General features: G+C 36.4%; 1 protein-coding gene across 8 annotated transcripts in view; it reads right to left on the reverse strand.

The window, feature by feature from the left end:
* Window positions 1-17,844, reverse strand: part of ZEB1 (zinc finger E-box binding homeobox 1) — a 121,157-nt gene that overhangs the window by 14,895 nt on the left and 88,418 nt on the right. For 6 of the 8 annotated variants that reach the window (XM_064400805.1, XM_064400781.1, XM_064400956.1 and 3 more), the window contains exons 2-4: window positions 9,210-9,410; window positions 4,075-4,137; window positions 2,304-2,465 (exon numbers count right to left, since the gene is read on the reverse strand). In XM_064400805.1, coding sequence (XP_064256875.1) covers window positions 2,304-2,465; window positions 4,075-4,137; window positions 9,210-9,410 — 426 coding nt within the window. The remainder of the gene's footprint in view (window positions 1-2,303; window positions 2,466-4,074; window positions 4,138-9,209; window positions 9,411-17,844) is intronic. The other 2 variants (XM_064400868.1, XM_064401075.1) reach the window with 1 other exon arrangement.

Consider the following 17,844-nt stretch of genomic DNA (forward strand, 5'->3'; position numbering starts at 1 on the left):
CATATATATGAGTCTAATGTGGTCCACGGAATCTATTTTGCTGGCTTTCATAAAGTACTTCTGTATTGTACAGGGAAAAGTGAAACCAGATTGAAGGTAAATATTAATTACACATGTCTATTTCAAGAAGTCACCATTTACGAAGTTTTAGCTCCATCCCTTCTTACCAGCATATCTTTAGCCCTCCATGAATAGTAACTCATTCAATCCTTGAAAAATTAGTTTTTAAAAGAACTGAAAAAAATACTTCTTTGTAAATTTATTGATAAAGGTTTGTTCAAATAAATGTAGGGTTTGCTGTATTTGATCAAACCATCAATTTATAGGTGTGATATCCTCCAATGACCATGCTACTCTTCCTTGCTCCAAGTCAAACAGGAAGCAAATGTTGCAATGATGCACCTACACACTGTGCTGAGCATGAGAAAGGTGGAAGGTCTTTACTGATTAACATTTTATGCTCTGACGCACAAGGGGCACATTTGTACACGCTGTCATTTTAAGTTTCAGAAGTGCAAGAATTATTAATGCTCATTAAATGAACCAGTACTTTAGAAAGTACTTCTGAATTATTTACCTTCATGACCTCTTCCAGCAGTTATCACCACAGATTGGTAATGTGTTCTATGAAGTAGCCATTAATTCTGTTTGTGTGGAATTTACTGACTTAATTTTTACTGAATGTGCCACTGATCTTGCATCAGTGAAAAGCAATCAGATCACTTTTCCTTTTTACTGAAAATCACCACATTTTTTGTCATACAGGTTCTTTTACACTTGCTGTAGTAACAATCAAAATAATCCCTACCCACAGGGATTTTTTTTGTTGTTCTATACATTTCTGCCTTTCCTGGTTTAGCTGAGTTGTCCAAAAAGAAAGCCATCCCTAGTGTGTCTAGACCAAGTATACTTCCTTTCAGTTCTCTTTTTACCATCTATAATTCAACTCATCTGACATAAAGAATACTCCATTTCAGCATAAATACAACTCAGTGGAAAAAGCATGTTAACTAAAATTCTATTTCCATTGGAGGAAATGGAGAAATGAAAACAGTTTCCCCAAATCACAAAAAAACTCTGATTCTGTCACTTCTCTTGTCTACTCTCCCAGTTTGGAAGCATGCATGTTTACAAAATGTCACTACATTTTTGGCATTTTCTGTTCCAAAATGATTAAAACACCAAACACTATTATTCAGCATTGTGATCACTTCTCAGTGAAGTTCTGGGATAGGTCCAATTTAAATGATTAATACAAATGTGTATTTTTAATGATTACATGGAAATCATATGACAAGTCTGTAAAACTAACTTGACAATGTGTCACTGCAAACACATATTAAAATCTTAAATTAATGAATGCACTTTTTAAAGTAAAATCTGTAACAGCATAAAATCTCTGGAGGAGCAGAACAAAAAGGTTATCTTTACATCTTTCACTGCTCTCCCTCAGACTCCAGTACAATGACATCTATTTGCTCAGTTATATTGATTTCTTAAAACAACTAGAACACAACTCCTAACCATTTATGTAGGCTATTACTTTTTCTTGAAAAATCATAAATACTCCAATTGACACAAGCTAAGCTGAGAAAACACACAGAATGCAAAACCAATCTCAACAGCATTCATCTTCAAATATTTCATGATGAATAAATGAACAAAGAGTAACCTCTCATCTCATAGAGAACACCTTAAGCATGAAACTTCTTCAGAAGGAAAAAACTATATCTACTTAAAAATAACAACAGGTCATTATTTTTTTCACATAAACATTTTTGTATGAACAATGCTTCTTTTTTCTCTGCTGCTGTCCTTTCGGGCAAAAAACACCAAAAGCCTGTCATAGACTGGCTACCCAATAAAAGAAATTCTATCTAATAGGTCCTATTGGGAGCTTTGTTTAGAAATATGAAAAAGAAAAGAAATATGTTATAAGTCTCCTTAAGTTATTCCTATACAAAATTGTACTATTTTGCTTTACTTCTCTTATATTTAATAAATGTTTATTCTGTTCTTTCATATAAGAATGTTGAATGGATTTATGAAAGCATGAACTCTTCAATGACTAGGCTATCATTTAGGTACTCATACAAGTGAATCCCAGGGCATGTCTTGTTTACAAAATCAAGTGGCAATGTTTTTTGCATGATGATCCTATCCTCTTACAATTATTTAATTAAGATTTTTTCCCTCTGTAGTTGTGTGTATATGCACTGCTGTCTCATTAAGCACAGCAGAAGTTTTGGGTCAAGGAGTGAGTTCAACTGATTTCATAAGAACTGAACTGATGACATATTTACCATTCTCATCCTGACCACTAGCTTCTGGCGTGCCTTGTCTCTGGTCCTCCTCAGGTGCTTCAGGGTAGATAACAGCTGTATCTTCTTGTTGAAGGAATTCTTCAACATTAGGGTCATGGTTTTGCTCATTCTCTGCATCAGAATCACATTCATCTTCTTTTACTAAGTGTGAAAAACAAGACACAAGATATAAAATTAAGTTTAAAAAGAACATAAATGAGATTCAGTAATTCACATTGTCAAATCTCCCTCAAGCCAAGTATTTAAAAACTCTTTACAGATACTAGCATAGCGCAAGTCCTTTAAGATGCCAGATTATGCCATGTTTTGGAAGGACTGGTAGGATAATGATATTTAAAAACTTGACTAAACACAGTTTGCCTAACTCAGTGCATTTTATAATTTAGCCATTCTTCTCAGTTTCCCGAAAAATCTTAAATGCAACATTAATTATGATTTAGGCCTTGTAGTTGGAAGGCCTGTTTACCATCTCCTGTGTTTGCAAAAGTACTTTTGTTGCCTTCAAGACACATTTTTTAATGTAATTTATAGCTGTTTATTAGCACAAAATCAGAAGATATTTAAACTCAGTAAAAACCTGGCCAGATAAATGCAGCAAACTTGAACTCTCACTGGCTTGTTCTGTGGTGTTGGAAATGGCTACCAAAAAGGCTTCAGATCTAGTCAACAACTTTCAACATTTCCCACTTAAAAACTTAAAAGAAAAACCCAATGAACAACTGTATTGCAAAATTAGCAAATAACAAATTAAATATTTTACTTAATGCTTGTATGATAAATATTTGATCCCAAGTATTTGCCTAAATACATTGTTCATAGAGTTTATTTTTACCATGGTGGAACATTTTGTGAAAGCTCTGCCTGCAGCACCTTAAATCATTACAGATGTTCTCCACTATTAATGTGAGGTATATTTTTAATAGGAAAGAGAAGTTTTGTGATTCATCTCTCAGTGTGAAGTCACATACTCAATTTAAAATTTGACACAATCTTTTTATGACATGAGGCAGTCTCTCATATGTAGACTGTAATGCAATGAATAATGCAGCTCTCTATACTCATGTGGGAAGAACTGACTTTATAGGAACTGAAAAGAATGTGTGAAACCAGAGTTTAAAACATATCAATGTGTTTAGATGTAGGTTTGCTTTTAAATAAGACTTATGCTGATATTATCTACCTATCTAGTAAGGGCATTAAACAAACCCTCCACAAACTATTAAGAAGTTGGATGGGATATATATTAATCTTCTGTCAAGCAGAGAAATGGAAAAAATAACAAACCACCTGTTTTTGTTTGAGTCTGAAACTGAAGTACACATTTTATTTTGCCTTCTGTGTAATCAGTCCAAGCAGAGGAGCCGATAATAAAATACAATATTAGCTTAAGTCTATTTTTGTATACTTCTTCATAGTTTAAAACACTCCCTGTTGACCCTACATGTAAGATCATTGCTACTCCTTGTTCTGCCCTTTGGAGACACGGTGCTGCTGGAGCTGTACGGTCAGTCCTTGGGAGGGAGGGCTGCTCTGTGTCACTGGTCACCTACACCTCTGGAACCTGGACACCAAAAGATGCCCAGACTTTTTTCCTCACCTAAAACAGCTTTTACAGTTTAAGACCTTTAGCATGGAAAAGCAAAGCACTTTTATAAACAGAGGTGGGAGAATTGCAAAGCTTTTGCAATGATACCTAACCAAAATTCAATAGCATTTTATGAATAAGGGACTCAGATTAACAAAGAAATACCTGTACATCCAATTTCATCTGTCTGAGCTTCAGGCCCCAGGATTTCCTTTCTTTCTTTTCCAGCTGAAATAGCACATTTCACAAAAAGAATGAATATTTAAAGAAAACCTCACAAAACAACAACAAAAGCCACATGCACGCCAACAACTTAATATACTTGAGGTATTTCTTCATCAGTGCTTTCCATTTCTGTCTCGTTTAGAAGTGCATTTAAACACAATGTTCTTTCAGAAAAATGGATGGCACATTACTTCAGCAGTGTGTGATCAGCTGAACCACAAAGATATTTCATACTTAAGAAAACCAAACCTAAAAAGGAAGCAATACTAAACACTGACCATTATGTGAAGAGAGGTAAAGTCATGGACAGTGTGTTTCACCAGCAAATAGAGAGTCAACTCCTTAAGTGACCCCATCTACAAATGCAGCCATCTGATACACTGGAATATTATTTCCAGAAATCAGAGCATCATAAAACAAATGCAGTTATGTTATTTTCTCCAATTAGCGGTTTTCAGAAATGATTGATAATTTGCTGGTAATGCCTGCAAACAGCAACCTAATGTGTTCTCTTTCTTGCAAATCATCTGGAAACCACTTAAGGCTGTGATTGCCTTAAAAAATTAAAAAACAAAAAAGGATTTTAAACACGTGCTCCCCCTTCAGAACAACTGTGCACTGCAGATATGCTTCACGTATCGGTTCCAGTACTCGGTATGAGCCAGCACTGTGGAGCCAACCTGCTGCCCCAGCTCTGCTGAGCTGCAGCCCTCAAGGATGCAGCATGGAAGTTTTAATTTTAATTTGCACCAACAGGTTGTTGGTGCAAATCAATAAACAGCCAAGTTGTTCTTCATTTCGGGCCATTGGTTAGCACGGACTGGGAAGCTCCCACAGGAAAAGCCACTGCTGACATTTCTGTCGGTACCTGGCTCATGGCAGGAGTACACAGCAGAGCTACACTGCTTGGTTTGCTCTTTAGCAGTACTGTGCTATGCCAATAGATGTGAAACTGAAATGTAATTTTATAGTTTCATTATGGAATCCTGGGATGCTTCAGACCTACACTCTAGAAAAGGCCTTCTAGGTGATGCAGAAGGTTAGAGTACGCAGCTGCTCTGACCTGAAATGGCAACTGTTACACTTCTATTACTTCACTTTGCTTCAGTGCAGGAAGAAATCCTTCAGGTTGGCAAGTGAAAAACCCAGAACATTCCAGCTTTTTAATTACAGAAGAAGCCAATTTCTCCTTTATGGAAGGAAGACGATAAATCCTAGAACTTTTAAGTTCTCAAATAATACCAGCTTCCTCAAAGGAAAAGCTGAATTCTTCCTACTTTGACCTAAGACCACAGACCCAAGGTATCTGCAAGTAGTGACAATTCAAACACATGCTTACTTTAAACAAGAAATGTGTTTAAAAGGAAACTGCAACTCTCTAATCTTACCTTCATTTCAACTGACATCTAAAAACCCCTCAAATTTTGGGTCATGGTACCAGACTTGGTTCAGAGTTTGTAAGATGGACGACTGGACGTAAAGCAAATTTAAACCTAAAATTTAATTTCTTGAAATCAAACACAATACAAACCCATTGTTTTCCTTTAAAGAAGGGTTTTTGATGATTGTGATTTTTCTCCATTATGAAATATGATCTACATGAGGGGGGATATCAATCAGTAAGTTATTACTCTGGAAATTTAAATAGCATGGTCTCCAGTAAATTCCACTGGCTTCATTACAAATAAAAGTTATGCTTCCCAAGAGAATGTCAAGGAATTTATGGAATTATAGATTAATCTGGTGAAGTAAAACTCCCTCTCAATCCTAATAACCCTAATCTCTGTTGGCACTGTCTTTTCCCAATAACTAAAAGCAGAGTATAAGACAAGGAGAAACCTTTTTCCACAGGGAAATGCTGTAGGAATAATTAATAACTTGAAAAATATTAAATAGATATTATATTAATTATATAATATTAAATAGATCTTTATAGCTATGTATGGTCCACATATACAGGCAACGTTGCAATTGTGCCCTCAGAAGCCCAGTTATCACACAGTGATAAACAGTGAAACAACAGAATGGGATGTGATGTGAGATGTGGGATGTGATGATGGGGAACCAGGCCTTAAGACACTGTTCCACCAAGCAGAAGTCACAGCTCTGAGTTCCAGAGGAAATCCAAACTACCTGCTAAATGACAGCTCAAATAGAGGTCTCCACAAATAGCATCTAGGTCATGAATATCCATCCTGGTATTGCAGCTGGACATACCAGATAGCTGTAAAACAAGTTCTTGGGCTTCTACATCTCATCACTGCTTATGAGCTACTGCTAAGAGACACAGTGGGGCTCCCCAGTGTTAAATGCTGATGATTTTCAGATGACAGGGAACAGTGTTAACTAGCAGCAAACATGCCTGACAACTACTGACATTGGCTGACAGTAAAGATCTCTGCGTGGCTAAGATAACTGATCAAATTGAAACCAGTAGCAAAGTGGAAATTTTGGCTGTAGGCAGAAAGACAAACTTCACTGAAATTTCCACTGCAGTCTTTATCTTCAGAGAAGGAAATAAATTCCAAAGTCCATCAAGAGAGCTTCTAATTTAAACCCTTCATAGCTAATTTTCTGATATTCATGTAGCAAGCACTATATACAGCTTGCAGTATTGATTGGTTGTTTGCTTTTTGATCAAAAACATGCCACATGCAACCCACCAAATGCTAGCACACTTCTGGGCATATAGGCTCAAGCTAAAATTTGATGACTTAAAGGAATTTCTGAATTTCAGAAAGCACATAAACATAAAACATATTTATATTTTTTTCAAAGATATCTTAGTTCCAGTCCTGAGACCTCCAGGTTTGCTAAACACTTATAGCACATAATAATGCTCTTTTAAGAGCATTAATACATTAACTCCTGCTTTTTTTTTTCCTTTTAATTGTAGCATAGGTTTTACTTCTAACTAAAGCAAAGAAAAATCATATTAGAGAATCATTGCACACATGAATGCTGGCACACTGTCAACAACATGTACAGGATACACGTGGTTCACTTTTTTAAACCCGTAGGACTGTTTCAGTTAAACCTCTTGAGAAACACACCTTATATTTAAAACACCTGTTCCTAGGGTGTTTTAGAAATTCAGTTAGAATGACTGGAAACGGAAGGAAACTAATCTGATAGAGAAATGTTAGTGTGTTGTTTCTATTCTTGGCAATTCGTGAACAGAATAAATATGCAAAAAACTCATTCTGTCAAGTTCAACTAAACCCAGAACTACTGAGTACTACTTTACTGATTAAGTACAACTTACTAAAACTGCTGTAGAGTATATTTTTCTAAAGATAATCACCAGTTTTGAAGATAGCTGCACACCATCTACCCCAGAACATTTCCCTAGATCGTGTATGTATTCAGTACCTCTCTTCATATTTCTAACATGTAGCCAAGACTGATGATGTGATTTTCAGCTCATACCTTTCCTTCTAGGAAAGCTATCAAAAGAGTAAACAGTATTCTACCCTAGCAAATCAAAGCTCCATAAAACCTAATGTAGCCTCACTTTTCTCATATAGCCATTGCCAGAAATTTTAACTATTTATTTTTAAAAACCCTATTATCAAATTAAAAAACTCTTCCAGACTGTTACGAAAGAGGCTTCAGAATACATAATTTTTGCAGAGCAAAGTTGTGGTTGTTGAACAAGTTTGTATGGCAATTGATTAATCTTTTGACTGGCTACCAAAGAAATTTTGTCTTTATTAGCAAACTCCAAAGCAGAGAAACATTGCTTACACTGCAAATCTTCAACCACAGAAGAATTTAACATTAAAGAGAAGTCAGAATTTTAGCAAACAAATTTTTAAAGGTTAAAAATTGTGTATTTCACATAAGGAGTCAAAAAAGATAGCATCACATGTCTAGAGCCCTGAAAACCCCCAGGAAGTAGCCCGAGATGTTGTGTGATGGGCACATATCCAGACAACATCCAGTCCAAGAGGTCTTGATCCCAAATGTCTTGGAGCCAGTGCTCTTCTTCCTCCCCCTTTTCAGATTTCCTACACCTGTGCTTGAAAAGTTCAAACCTACCCAGAGCCCACTTTAATGTAACCACAATTTCTGAAGCCTGCAGGAGAGCAAAGATATTACAGGAGAACTAAGAAAATTACCTACCCAATAATTTAGCTCCAAAATACTCATTTCCCCAGCACAGCATACCTTGGCAGTAGCAGCTATGTAAAAACAGGCTGAGCTGATGCTATTCTTTGAGCTCTCAGCTGCTCTCTCTCAGCTGGACTGCAGTTGGAGGCCATATGACTCCTTTTCGTTTATTTAGATGTGAGGTCATGTGCTGTGTATTAAACCACCAGTGTTAAAAGGTGGATGCTAGGAATTATGGCTGGACTTCAGATATGCTGAAAAACATCCTGTATCTTTCAGGGCATTAAGGACAAATTCCACAGTAAATTCCACTAATTTATGCATTTATCCCAATTTGGCTCAAAAGTAAGCATGCTGTGTGATATTATGAAACTCAGTATCTGATTCCATGGTAAAAAAAGACCCATTTCCTGTCTGTTTAAAATTTTCAGGTTCTAAACCTTCTGCATTATATGTGCAACACTTACCTTGTTCCAGTATTTTCAAAATAATGATTCATTATGACTTACAGAGCCAATTCTAAAAGTAATAATCTAAAAAATATTTTTTCTGTGAAAAAGAGAGAAATTAACATATGATTTTTTTTTCAAGTTTTTTGTTTACTGCTTACTCCCCAAGCTAAGCCAAACCCAAACCTTACAAGGAGCTCTGGCAGAAACCTGCCAGGCAAAGACTTGAAAAAACCAAGATCAAGTAACTAGTCTTTAATCAGCTTTTGGAATGCTACATCTAGAGTCTGGAAGCTCCTGATAAACAATGCCAACAGAATTAATGCACCTCTGAATCTGCTTCAAATAATAAATGAATAACATGAAGTATGGTATAATAAATATGTTATAAAACCTCTTTTTTGATTGTAAATCTTACATGTTATTTCAGTAATAAAGGGACCAAAAAAGTTCTATTGAACTTTCATTGTAGAAAACTTTGTTTATATAGTATCATCAGTAGAATGAACATACCTTCATCTTCCCAACAAGTGTTTGTACTGCCTTCCCTTTCACTGCTTTCTGGTAACACTATATGGTCCGTTGGCAAGTCATCTTCTGGCACACTAGCATCACAGTCTGCTGCATCCGTTACACTTTCCTCTTCCACTATATGCAATTTATCTTCATCATCTGAGTCTGAGTTTGCTTCTACCACATTGTTATAATTGGTGACTGTGGAGAGACAAAAACAAAATACTGATCAACATACTGTTAACTGACAGCATGGGGTCACATATTATTGCTTCTTGCCCCATAGGCATGGCACTGCCCTGTCAGCAGCTTGGCTGTAATGTTGGCACACAAGGAGCACCTGACAGCTCCTGGGCTCCCAGCCCCTCTCACTGTGCACACCCAGTATGAGGCTGCACAAGAGAAGGCAGCAGGCAACTCCAGAGTTGGAGCCACAGAGGAGCAACAGAATTCCAACTGGATCACTCCAATGTGGATGCCAGCACTGCTGTATGTCTCATTTATGGTTATTATGGCACTGAAGACCCCGTGGGCCCAGGCTGAGCACCCTTCAGAGGAGGCACCCAGCTGCTCTCAGGCTCCCACAGAGCCAGCTCTTTCCTGCAGGCACACACTGTGTGCTCCCCAGCCAGCTTCCCACTGCCTCCTCCTGTAACCAACGACCTCCCATGCTCCAGCTGTGGGAATCATGGGGGAACAAGTGGGAACAATAATGAGATTCACTTCAGAATGGCTTAAATGCTCCTGATCCAAGCTAAAATGCTCTTGTAGTTACACCACACTCAGCAGGATGAATGTGAAAGGAAATATCACAGATATCACTTAGATAGGGAATCATACATAATATTTGCCCAGTTACCATGAAAAGGTAATAAGTGTACTTTCTTAGCCTGGAGAACATATTGTAAGTCTTTGGACAAAGGATTACATGACAATATGTATGTTTCTGTCATATGTGAGCAGATTATTATTAAAACAGTCTTCATTTGTAGGCACAAAAGATCAGTCATTTCAGCTTAAAATGTAAGGAACTGTAAGCAAACTGTGTTAAGAAAAAATTACTTTCACAATCTGTTTAAATGTCTTGTTCCTCACACTGAAGTTAAATTATGAAACAGATCTACATTGGTATTATTTCTTCACTGCCAAGTTTGAACTTCTTACTAAAATGCTTCAAATACAGTCTAAGAAAGAGAATAAATTTATAGACAGATAAACCAACCAGACTTGGCTGCAGCACTCCTTCAGTGGTTATCAGAATTATACCTGGGAAGCACATAAGCATGGTACTTTATGATACCTGCATCCTGTCACTGTTAGTTCACAAGAAGCCAGACAGATTCTTTCATGTGAAATACTGCCTATTAAAGTAGATAAATAGCAAACCAGACTCCTGCTCTTCTGAAGTTAGCTCTTCTTCTTTTTTTTTTTTTTAAAGTAGATGTTATAGTCATTTAAAAATGCATGTAACCAGGAAAAGTGAGTAATATTATGAACAGATAGGCTACTCTCTCATTTCCTTCCAATTCAGGAGAAAAATGTCTCATCTAAAACATGCATGAGAATGACAAAAGAGCCTTTTAAATTTAAAACAATCATTCAATGTTTCCATATTTTACAGACTGCTATTTGAAAAATGTAGTAACTCCTTACTATTCATGGTATTGACATCTTCTAAAACAGCAAATTTAGGCAAATTGCCTAAAAAACTAGTATCTGGTCCATTCCAATTGATAAATTGATATTTACTTAATATCCTCTAACTGATTTTGCAAAGTAAAATAGCTACTGTAAGTGATGCTATAATACTGTGTGATATAGAAGACGTACAAATATAGGAGATTAATTCCCTCACCAAAGCAGACGAGATTTATGAATTTATTCTCCTGAGAAATAGCAAATGCAACTTTAAAAAAAGTGTCAGAACAGACTTAAAACAAGAGGAAGAAGAAAATAATTTTAGCCTTTTCTCTTGATTGGGTTTTACTCTGAGGCTTAGATGCAGAATATTATTAATACAAAATAACAACATATTTACATTTGCAACACATAAAAAAGATAATTAAGAGCAGGGATCAAAATTTATAGGGATAAGTTCAAATGTAGATAATGAATACTTTATTTTTTAAAAATAAATTTCCTGTTTAGTTTGGGAAATTAAGTGGCATTCCTTATATTAGACTTAGAATGGTTTTATGGAAAACAAAACCATAATCAGTTTGTCTTCAAGAATTAGACTAATGGAGAAAAAAATGTTTCTTCTTTCCTCATTAAATACATTACAGATATAATATATTCATTAGGGCTCTCTTCACCTTGAAACATTTCCATACATCCTCAATATACTCAAGTGCCAACTCTGCAAAAGTTAAAAACTCCTCCTTCCTTATAAAAAACAAGGAACAACTGGTCTTCAGGATTTCAGTTTCTTCCATCAAAAATCAGTTGTCAAAAAGGCAAGACAAGAAAGCAAACAAGAAATCTGGTTCTAACATTTTTTTCTTTCCTCTCCCCAAAATGCTTTGGGGAAAATAAATCTGCCAAAGCTGCATCTGAAAGGTCTCAGCACATTTGAGTGGCCAGGCAACCCCACCACCAGCCACAGCAGAAAGTCCAGCTATTAAAATGACAGAAGCACTCATATACCTAGACATAATTTTAACTAAATGATTACATGCTATTCTTTCCTTCTGCAAGACCCTTGCCTCATCTAGTGCAGGATAGCAAATACAAAGGGAATGCTCAGTTTTATGGAGTGAACTGAGCATTTGTAGCCTTCTGCCTTTGTTTAGACTGCAAAGTGATTGCTTATACTTCTTATTCCCTTCATCTAGCAGTGTTCCCAAAGCTTCCCTTATAGGATGTTAGCCAGAATGGGATTCCATGTTATATATTATAATGTATGGCATATGCTTATATGCAATATATTGTAACTATTAATTGTACAATTATATGATGATATATTTTACATTCTATATAATTCCCTTACATGGTATTCAGAAAGAATGCTTCAAAACATATAATTAACTGAACTGTAGTAGGGTGATGCTATCTCCAGTTTGCAGATTAGAATCTGGCTCCTTAAAACCCAGAAAAGTCTCCTGGCAATCCTGGCACTGCCACGTCAGTGCAGGGCACTCCAGGCTGTACTTTTCAGAGGACTTTGCATTCATACAGTGTTTTACACATTCAAAGCACACTTGTGTTCATTCCAAATGCAGCTGTGCCCAGAGCCCAGGTACCTTGGCCCGTGTGCCACAGCAACTAGAAACATAGAGACCACTTCCAAATAAGTGACCTTCCAGAATCACATAAAACCCCTTTCAAAAGGAGAAAGTAAAATCTAGTCTTTCTGTGGAGCTTTCAAATGCCCTGGAGAGAATGCTTTTGGTTCCTGCAGCCCTCTACTTAAATTACTCTGCTTTCCAGCAATTAAGACAAGGGTTCTGGAGGCAACAGCTTCCTTTAATAAATACCCCTGATTTATTCTCTGGGCAGCATTCCTCCTGTGAAAAAATTATGTGATCACATAATTAAAGATCTTATCATTATGCATACATGCAAGAGACAAATTAAAACAGTTTGAACAACCTTCATTTCAACATTTTCCAACTTTTTGGAATGCTCAGCTTTCAAACTCAAGTGTTTGATTTCAAAGAATGTATTAACACTCTAATGGAAACGATGGTTAAAAAAACAATCAAACCCTGTAATTTACTGTATTTTTAGCCCATTAAAATTAAAATCCTATTACATGATACCATACTGATACCTTCATGCCTGCAAATCTTAGCTTTAGCAATGCAGATTTGCTCCTGGCACCCTACAAGACGAATGGGTGGCGGTAGGAAGCTGCTGCCTCCATTTCCTCAGACAGATTTTGGCTCCATGTTTCATAGGAACTATGGCATCTGGCATTCAATTCCAGGGGAAATCATCCTCCCCATTTCCTTTCTTCAGTTCAGGCCTACAACCAAATTTAAACCTTCCCTATCTGTACATAATTTTGTGTGTTTTCTCCTTTTGTCCTTGATGTTTCCTCAGAATAGTGACCACTGAAAGAAGAGGACAGCAAGCTCACAAGCCTTGTTCAATGCCTGGCGCCACAGTAGCTGCTGAAGTTGGGAGGAATAAATTTCAATAAACCTTTCTGGATAAAGATTGAAGTATATTCAATACAAAAGCAATACGTAGAGACAACTGCTTACAATCTCTGAAAGAAATTAAATTGACTATACATAAATGATGGCTTCAAGGGGCTTCTAATTTGGCAAAATATTCCATGCAGAAAATAAAACACACATAAAACCTTGCCTGGAACAGTTACGGCTTCCCAGTGAAGGAGCCACAACTATTTCAGACTTCAGTACTATTTACTTTTAGCTAATGTAATTTAAAAGTAGTGACTAGCTAAATAAAATAATTCAGCCTGGATCACAGAAATCTGGCACCAACAGCAGTCAGTGTCTCCACGATGAGACATTGCTCTGTGAAAAGCAAGGACAATTAGAGAGGTTACGTCACCCTCGGCCACCGCAGCTCCAGGGACGGCCATCGGCCGCAGGGGACAAGCAGCAGACCACTGAGGGTGTCTTATCAAGATAACTGTAAAAGCTACAGATCATGAGCCATGGCTGCAATCAGCTGAAGACAGGTCACCAGACAAGCAGGTATGATGTACGACACACACATGGGCCTATTCTGTTCAACATACAGTATGGCATTTTAGCAAAAATTTTACATTATTAAAGTTTAATTATTAATTTCAGTTTTACTTTCATAGATTAATATAAAGCCTCAAAAAACATATTACAAATTTCATTGAAGATGAAATATTTATTCAATAAAACAAATTTTTATATCATTACTATATAAGATTTCAAATAATTATGAAACACTAATTAAAAATACATTTTATGAACCATAATTACTTTTTCTCCTCTTGATCACTTTCTTGATACAGTATCTTGGTTCTTAAAGAAAAAAATAACTAGTTGTAGTTGAAATTTTCCTTGCTATAAGAACAAATGACTGCAAAATGAACTGCAACAAATAAGCTTCACTTTCTGGATTTTTACAGTCCTAAATGCAAAGCAGATGTATGACATTGCACAATTCTAATTAAAAAAGAAATGTGCTCAGATGCAAGTAGTGATTAAAGAGCTAAAACAGAGATATATATTATTTTGCTGGTTGAATACAGGTGCGCAACTATGATACATACATCTAATCAAATCAAACTGATATTTGAAAGGAAAAAATTGCTAGTTACTGATTTAAAATCAGTAAAACCAGGAAATTCAAGGTGAAAACCAAGACTGGGATGATGAAAGACCACAGGATTCATTGTTTCTATAACAGAATAGGTAGGTGAGTCCCCAAAAATGCAATTATTATTATTGGCACCTGGGTGACAATGGAAGGAAAACTTCCTAAAAAGCTGTCACCAGTTACCCGCTCACCACTCCCCCACCCAGACCTGCCCCCAGAATCATTGGATGACATGAAAGATAACATTCCCAATACAAGGAATGACACAATCAAGTTGATGTCACTCAACAAGATAAAAACATGTGGTGGAATATGCATGAAAATTATTTGAGATCAGGTGGCAAGAGGACAGAACTGCACTAAAAAGAGGACAGAATTCCACAGAACTAAGGCAAAATGCCTTACAAGTAATACTGGGATCTGGAAGGCTGCTTTGAACCTGCTAAAACCTTTTGCTCAATACCTGACAGTGGTCACTGTCTTTTATGCAGGATCTGGTCCAGCATTCTTACTAGCTGTCCTTCGTACACCTCTCCATACTTATCCCAAAAATCCTACCTACTTCCACTGAATAAAAAAAACCCCACAACTTTTAGGAATTTGTGAGTTAACACAAACACTGTTGCATTTTTTAAGATGTTGAACACGTAACTAGCACATCTGAGTTGTGTGAGCTCAGCATCTCAAAACTGAACTGGCAGGGGATGTAGAACAGGTGTGAGAGATTCAGATCTTTTAGAAATCCTACTTCTAAAAGCTCTTCCAAAAAAAAAGCTGTGAATGCTCATGCTTGAATTCTCCTAGCAAGAAAGGTTTGATTCTACAGACTGGAACAACTCCTGTGCTCTCTGAAGTTCATTCTGGGTTCATGCATTTCTGCTCTGACAGCCTACAATCATCTCTTGGAAACCATTTACTCTTTGTCAGCCCACCTGAAAATCTGCTCCTATATATTATTTAGATCTAGTGCAATATTTAAGCAAAATATATTGTGAAGTCTGAAACCTAGTCATTTAGCATTCAGTATTTTATACTTAGATTTTAGGGTATACTATTAATTTTGTTACTACTCCTGAATGAAATGCCATACTTTCAACTCTCCACTGATAAGCTGCACAGACCTTTATGTTATTTTTATATTTTTCCTCTCAGTTTAATACATACACTTGACATGCAATAATATACACAGAACCATGCAACCATCTGAAGCAGAAACATGAGAAAGAGCTTAAGAAAAAAGGAGGTATATGCTCATGCTTCTAATAAAATTCTATGCTTGGAGTTTTCTGGCTTCTGGAATTCCTAAATGACTTGTGTTGTCTTCATACCTAAGAGCTTAATTTTCTGTAAATTTGCCTGCTTACTTCTTGAATTCATGAAAATTTTGGCATCCACATATAGTAAAAGTAGGGCACTCCTGTCATGGGAATGATTGGTATCTGACTCTTAGGCTTGGGAATGCTAAACATTCACTTTATTAAAACTACATTATTTACATTATATTATGTTATGTTATGTTATGTTATGATACTATGTCTATACTATAAAGAGTACTAAAAGATACTAGAGAAAACTGGTGACTGTCTCCTGACAGTTAAGACACAGTTTTGACTGATTAGTTAAAGAAACAATCTTTTGTAGAACCTAATTCATAAATTACTTCAAGTAAACAATATCTTAACACATTTCACACGTGCAAAATAACAAGAGTAGAGAGTAGAGATAAGAATTGCTTTTCTCTTCTCTGAAGCTTCTTTCTGTCTTTTTCAGAAAATCTTTGGGAAAAATTGTCCTTGCTTTTCTCTGTGAAATGTGGCTACATCCACATTAGTCTGAGGCAAGCAGTTTCACAGCTCTGTGTGAATAAGTTTCTTCTCTGAACAAGTTCCTACTCTGGCAGAATAAGTTTCTGCTGTTGATTTTGAACCTGCTCTGCACTACATGCAGTGGGTGTCCACTGTGTGCCCTCCTTGTGTGCTCTGTGCTGTCCATGATTTTATACACATCATAGCACTGCCCTCCCCTACAACGTGAAGAGCCCTTGTTCACTGTTACTCAGACAAAAGCTTCTCCACTGATCATTTTTGCTGCACCTCTCTGGACCTTCTGTTCTGTTGCATCACTGTGCTAGCAGGGGGAGAGGAGACAATCCAGAACTGCAGTCAGCATTCATCTTGGATTAGAATGGCAGCACTACAATGCACTGTTTTCTTCTCTATCCCTTTTCTAACAACACAGCCATATTTCTAGGAGTTTTCTTAACTTCCACAAGTAATTAAACTGGCATTACTAAAGGTTTATTATCTGTAAATCCTGAATGGTAACAATCAGCTCAGAACCCATCACAGGACCCTTTCTCAACATACAATGCTTCACTTTTATCCATCTAGAATTTTACCTGCCATACTACTGGCTTGACTATGTGGAAACACTGTCATTATTTCCCCAAACAAGTACAAGAAACCCTTAGTGAAAATATTTTCTGCTTCACACTCATGTCACTGGCTCTGTCAGGCAGCAGGGTGATTTCCTGTAGCACTGGGATGGCCAGCAGCATTACAGAGGAGAGTGGAGGCAGCAAAAAACATTCCATTAGGTAGCCTGTTGAATTCAGTAAAAATACACAATGATATCTCATTACGTGCAAAGAATGAAGAAACTGTATTATACCCTCAATTAAATTGTTCAGGAACAAAAACCATGCCAGAGATTAGTTTCTGAAACAATCCATTTACAATTTAATTTAAGAACATACTTGCAATTTTCAGAAAAGTCATTCTGCTTTTAAGAACAGTATATGTGCTATGACTGTGGAGAGCAGAACTAGCTTTCATATAAAAAGTTTGACTTGTGGTGATTTATATTTGTGTAGATATATACACACATGAGTGTGCTCACACAAGAACGGGGAAACTGGATTCAGTCCTTCCTCTGCCTGAAGGGATCAAACTTACATCTCCCACACATGTTTATATAAATATATGAATAGTTGGAAAAATATAAGTCTAAATATTTATATGTACCAAGCACATTTCTGATAATTTTGTTTAACTAATAAAAACCTCTTTCAAAATAGCTTTACACCTCTTAACTGAATTCTAGTCAAATGCAGCTTGACACACTTTGACGGAATATTCCAACACATTAAAACCCACAAAATTCAAGAATCTTAATAAGCACTAAGGTATATAAATCACCTCAATACATATGCACTGGATTATTTGCTCTTCAGGTCAACTCAAAGAAACTTTGAGTTTAAAATAAATGCTTTGCAAGCAGACTGCAGAAAAAATGTGCTCTAAATACTTTACCAAGAGAGACATTGGATGTTTGGCTTGGCTTACCCAAGATACATTAAAATCAA

Source organism: Passer domesticus, chromosome 1 (genome assembly GCF_036417665.1).
Source record: "Passer domesticus isolate bPasDom1 chromosome 1, bPasDom1.hap1, whole genome shotgun sequence".
Classification (NCBI taxonomy): domain Eukaryota; kingdom Metazoa; phylum Chordata; class Aves; order Passeriformes; family Passeridae; genus Passer; species Passer domesticus.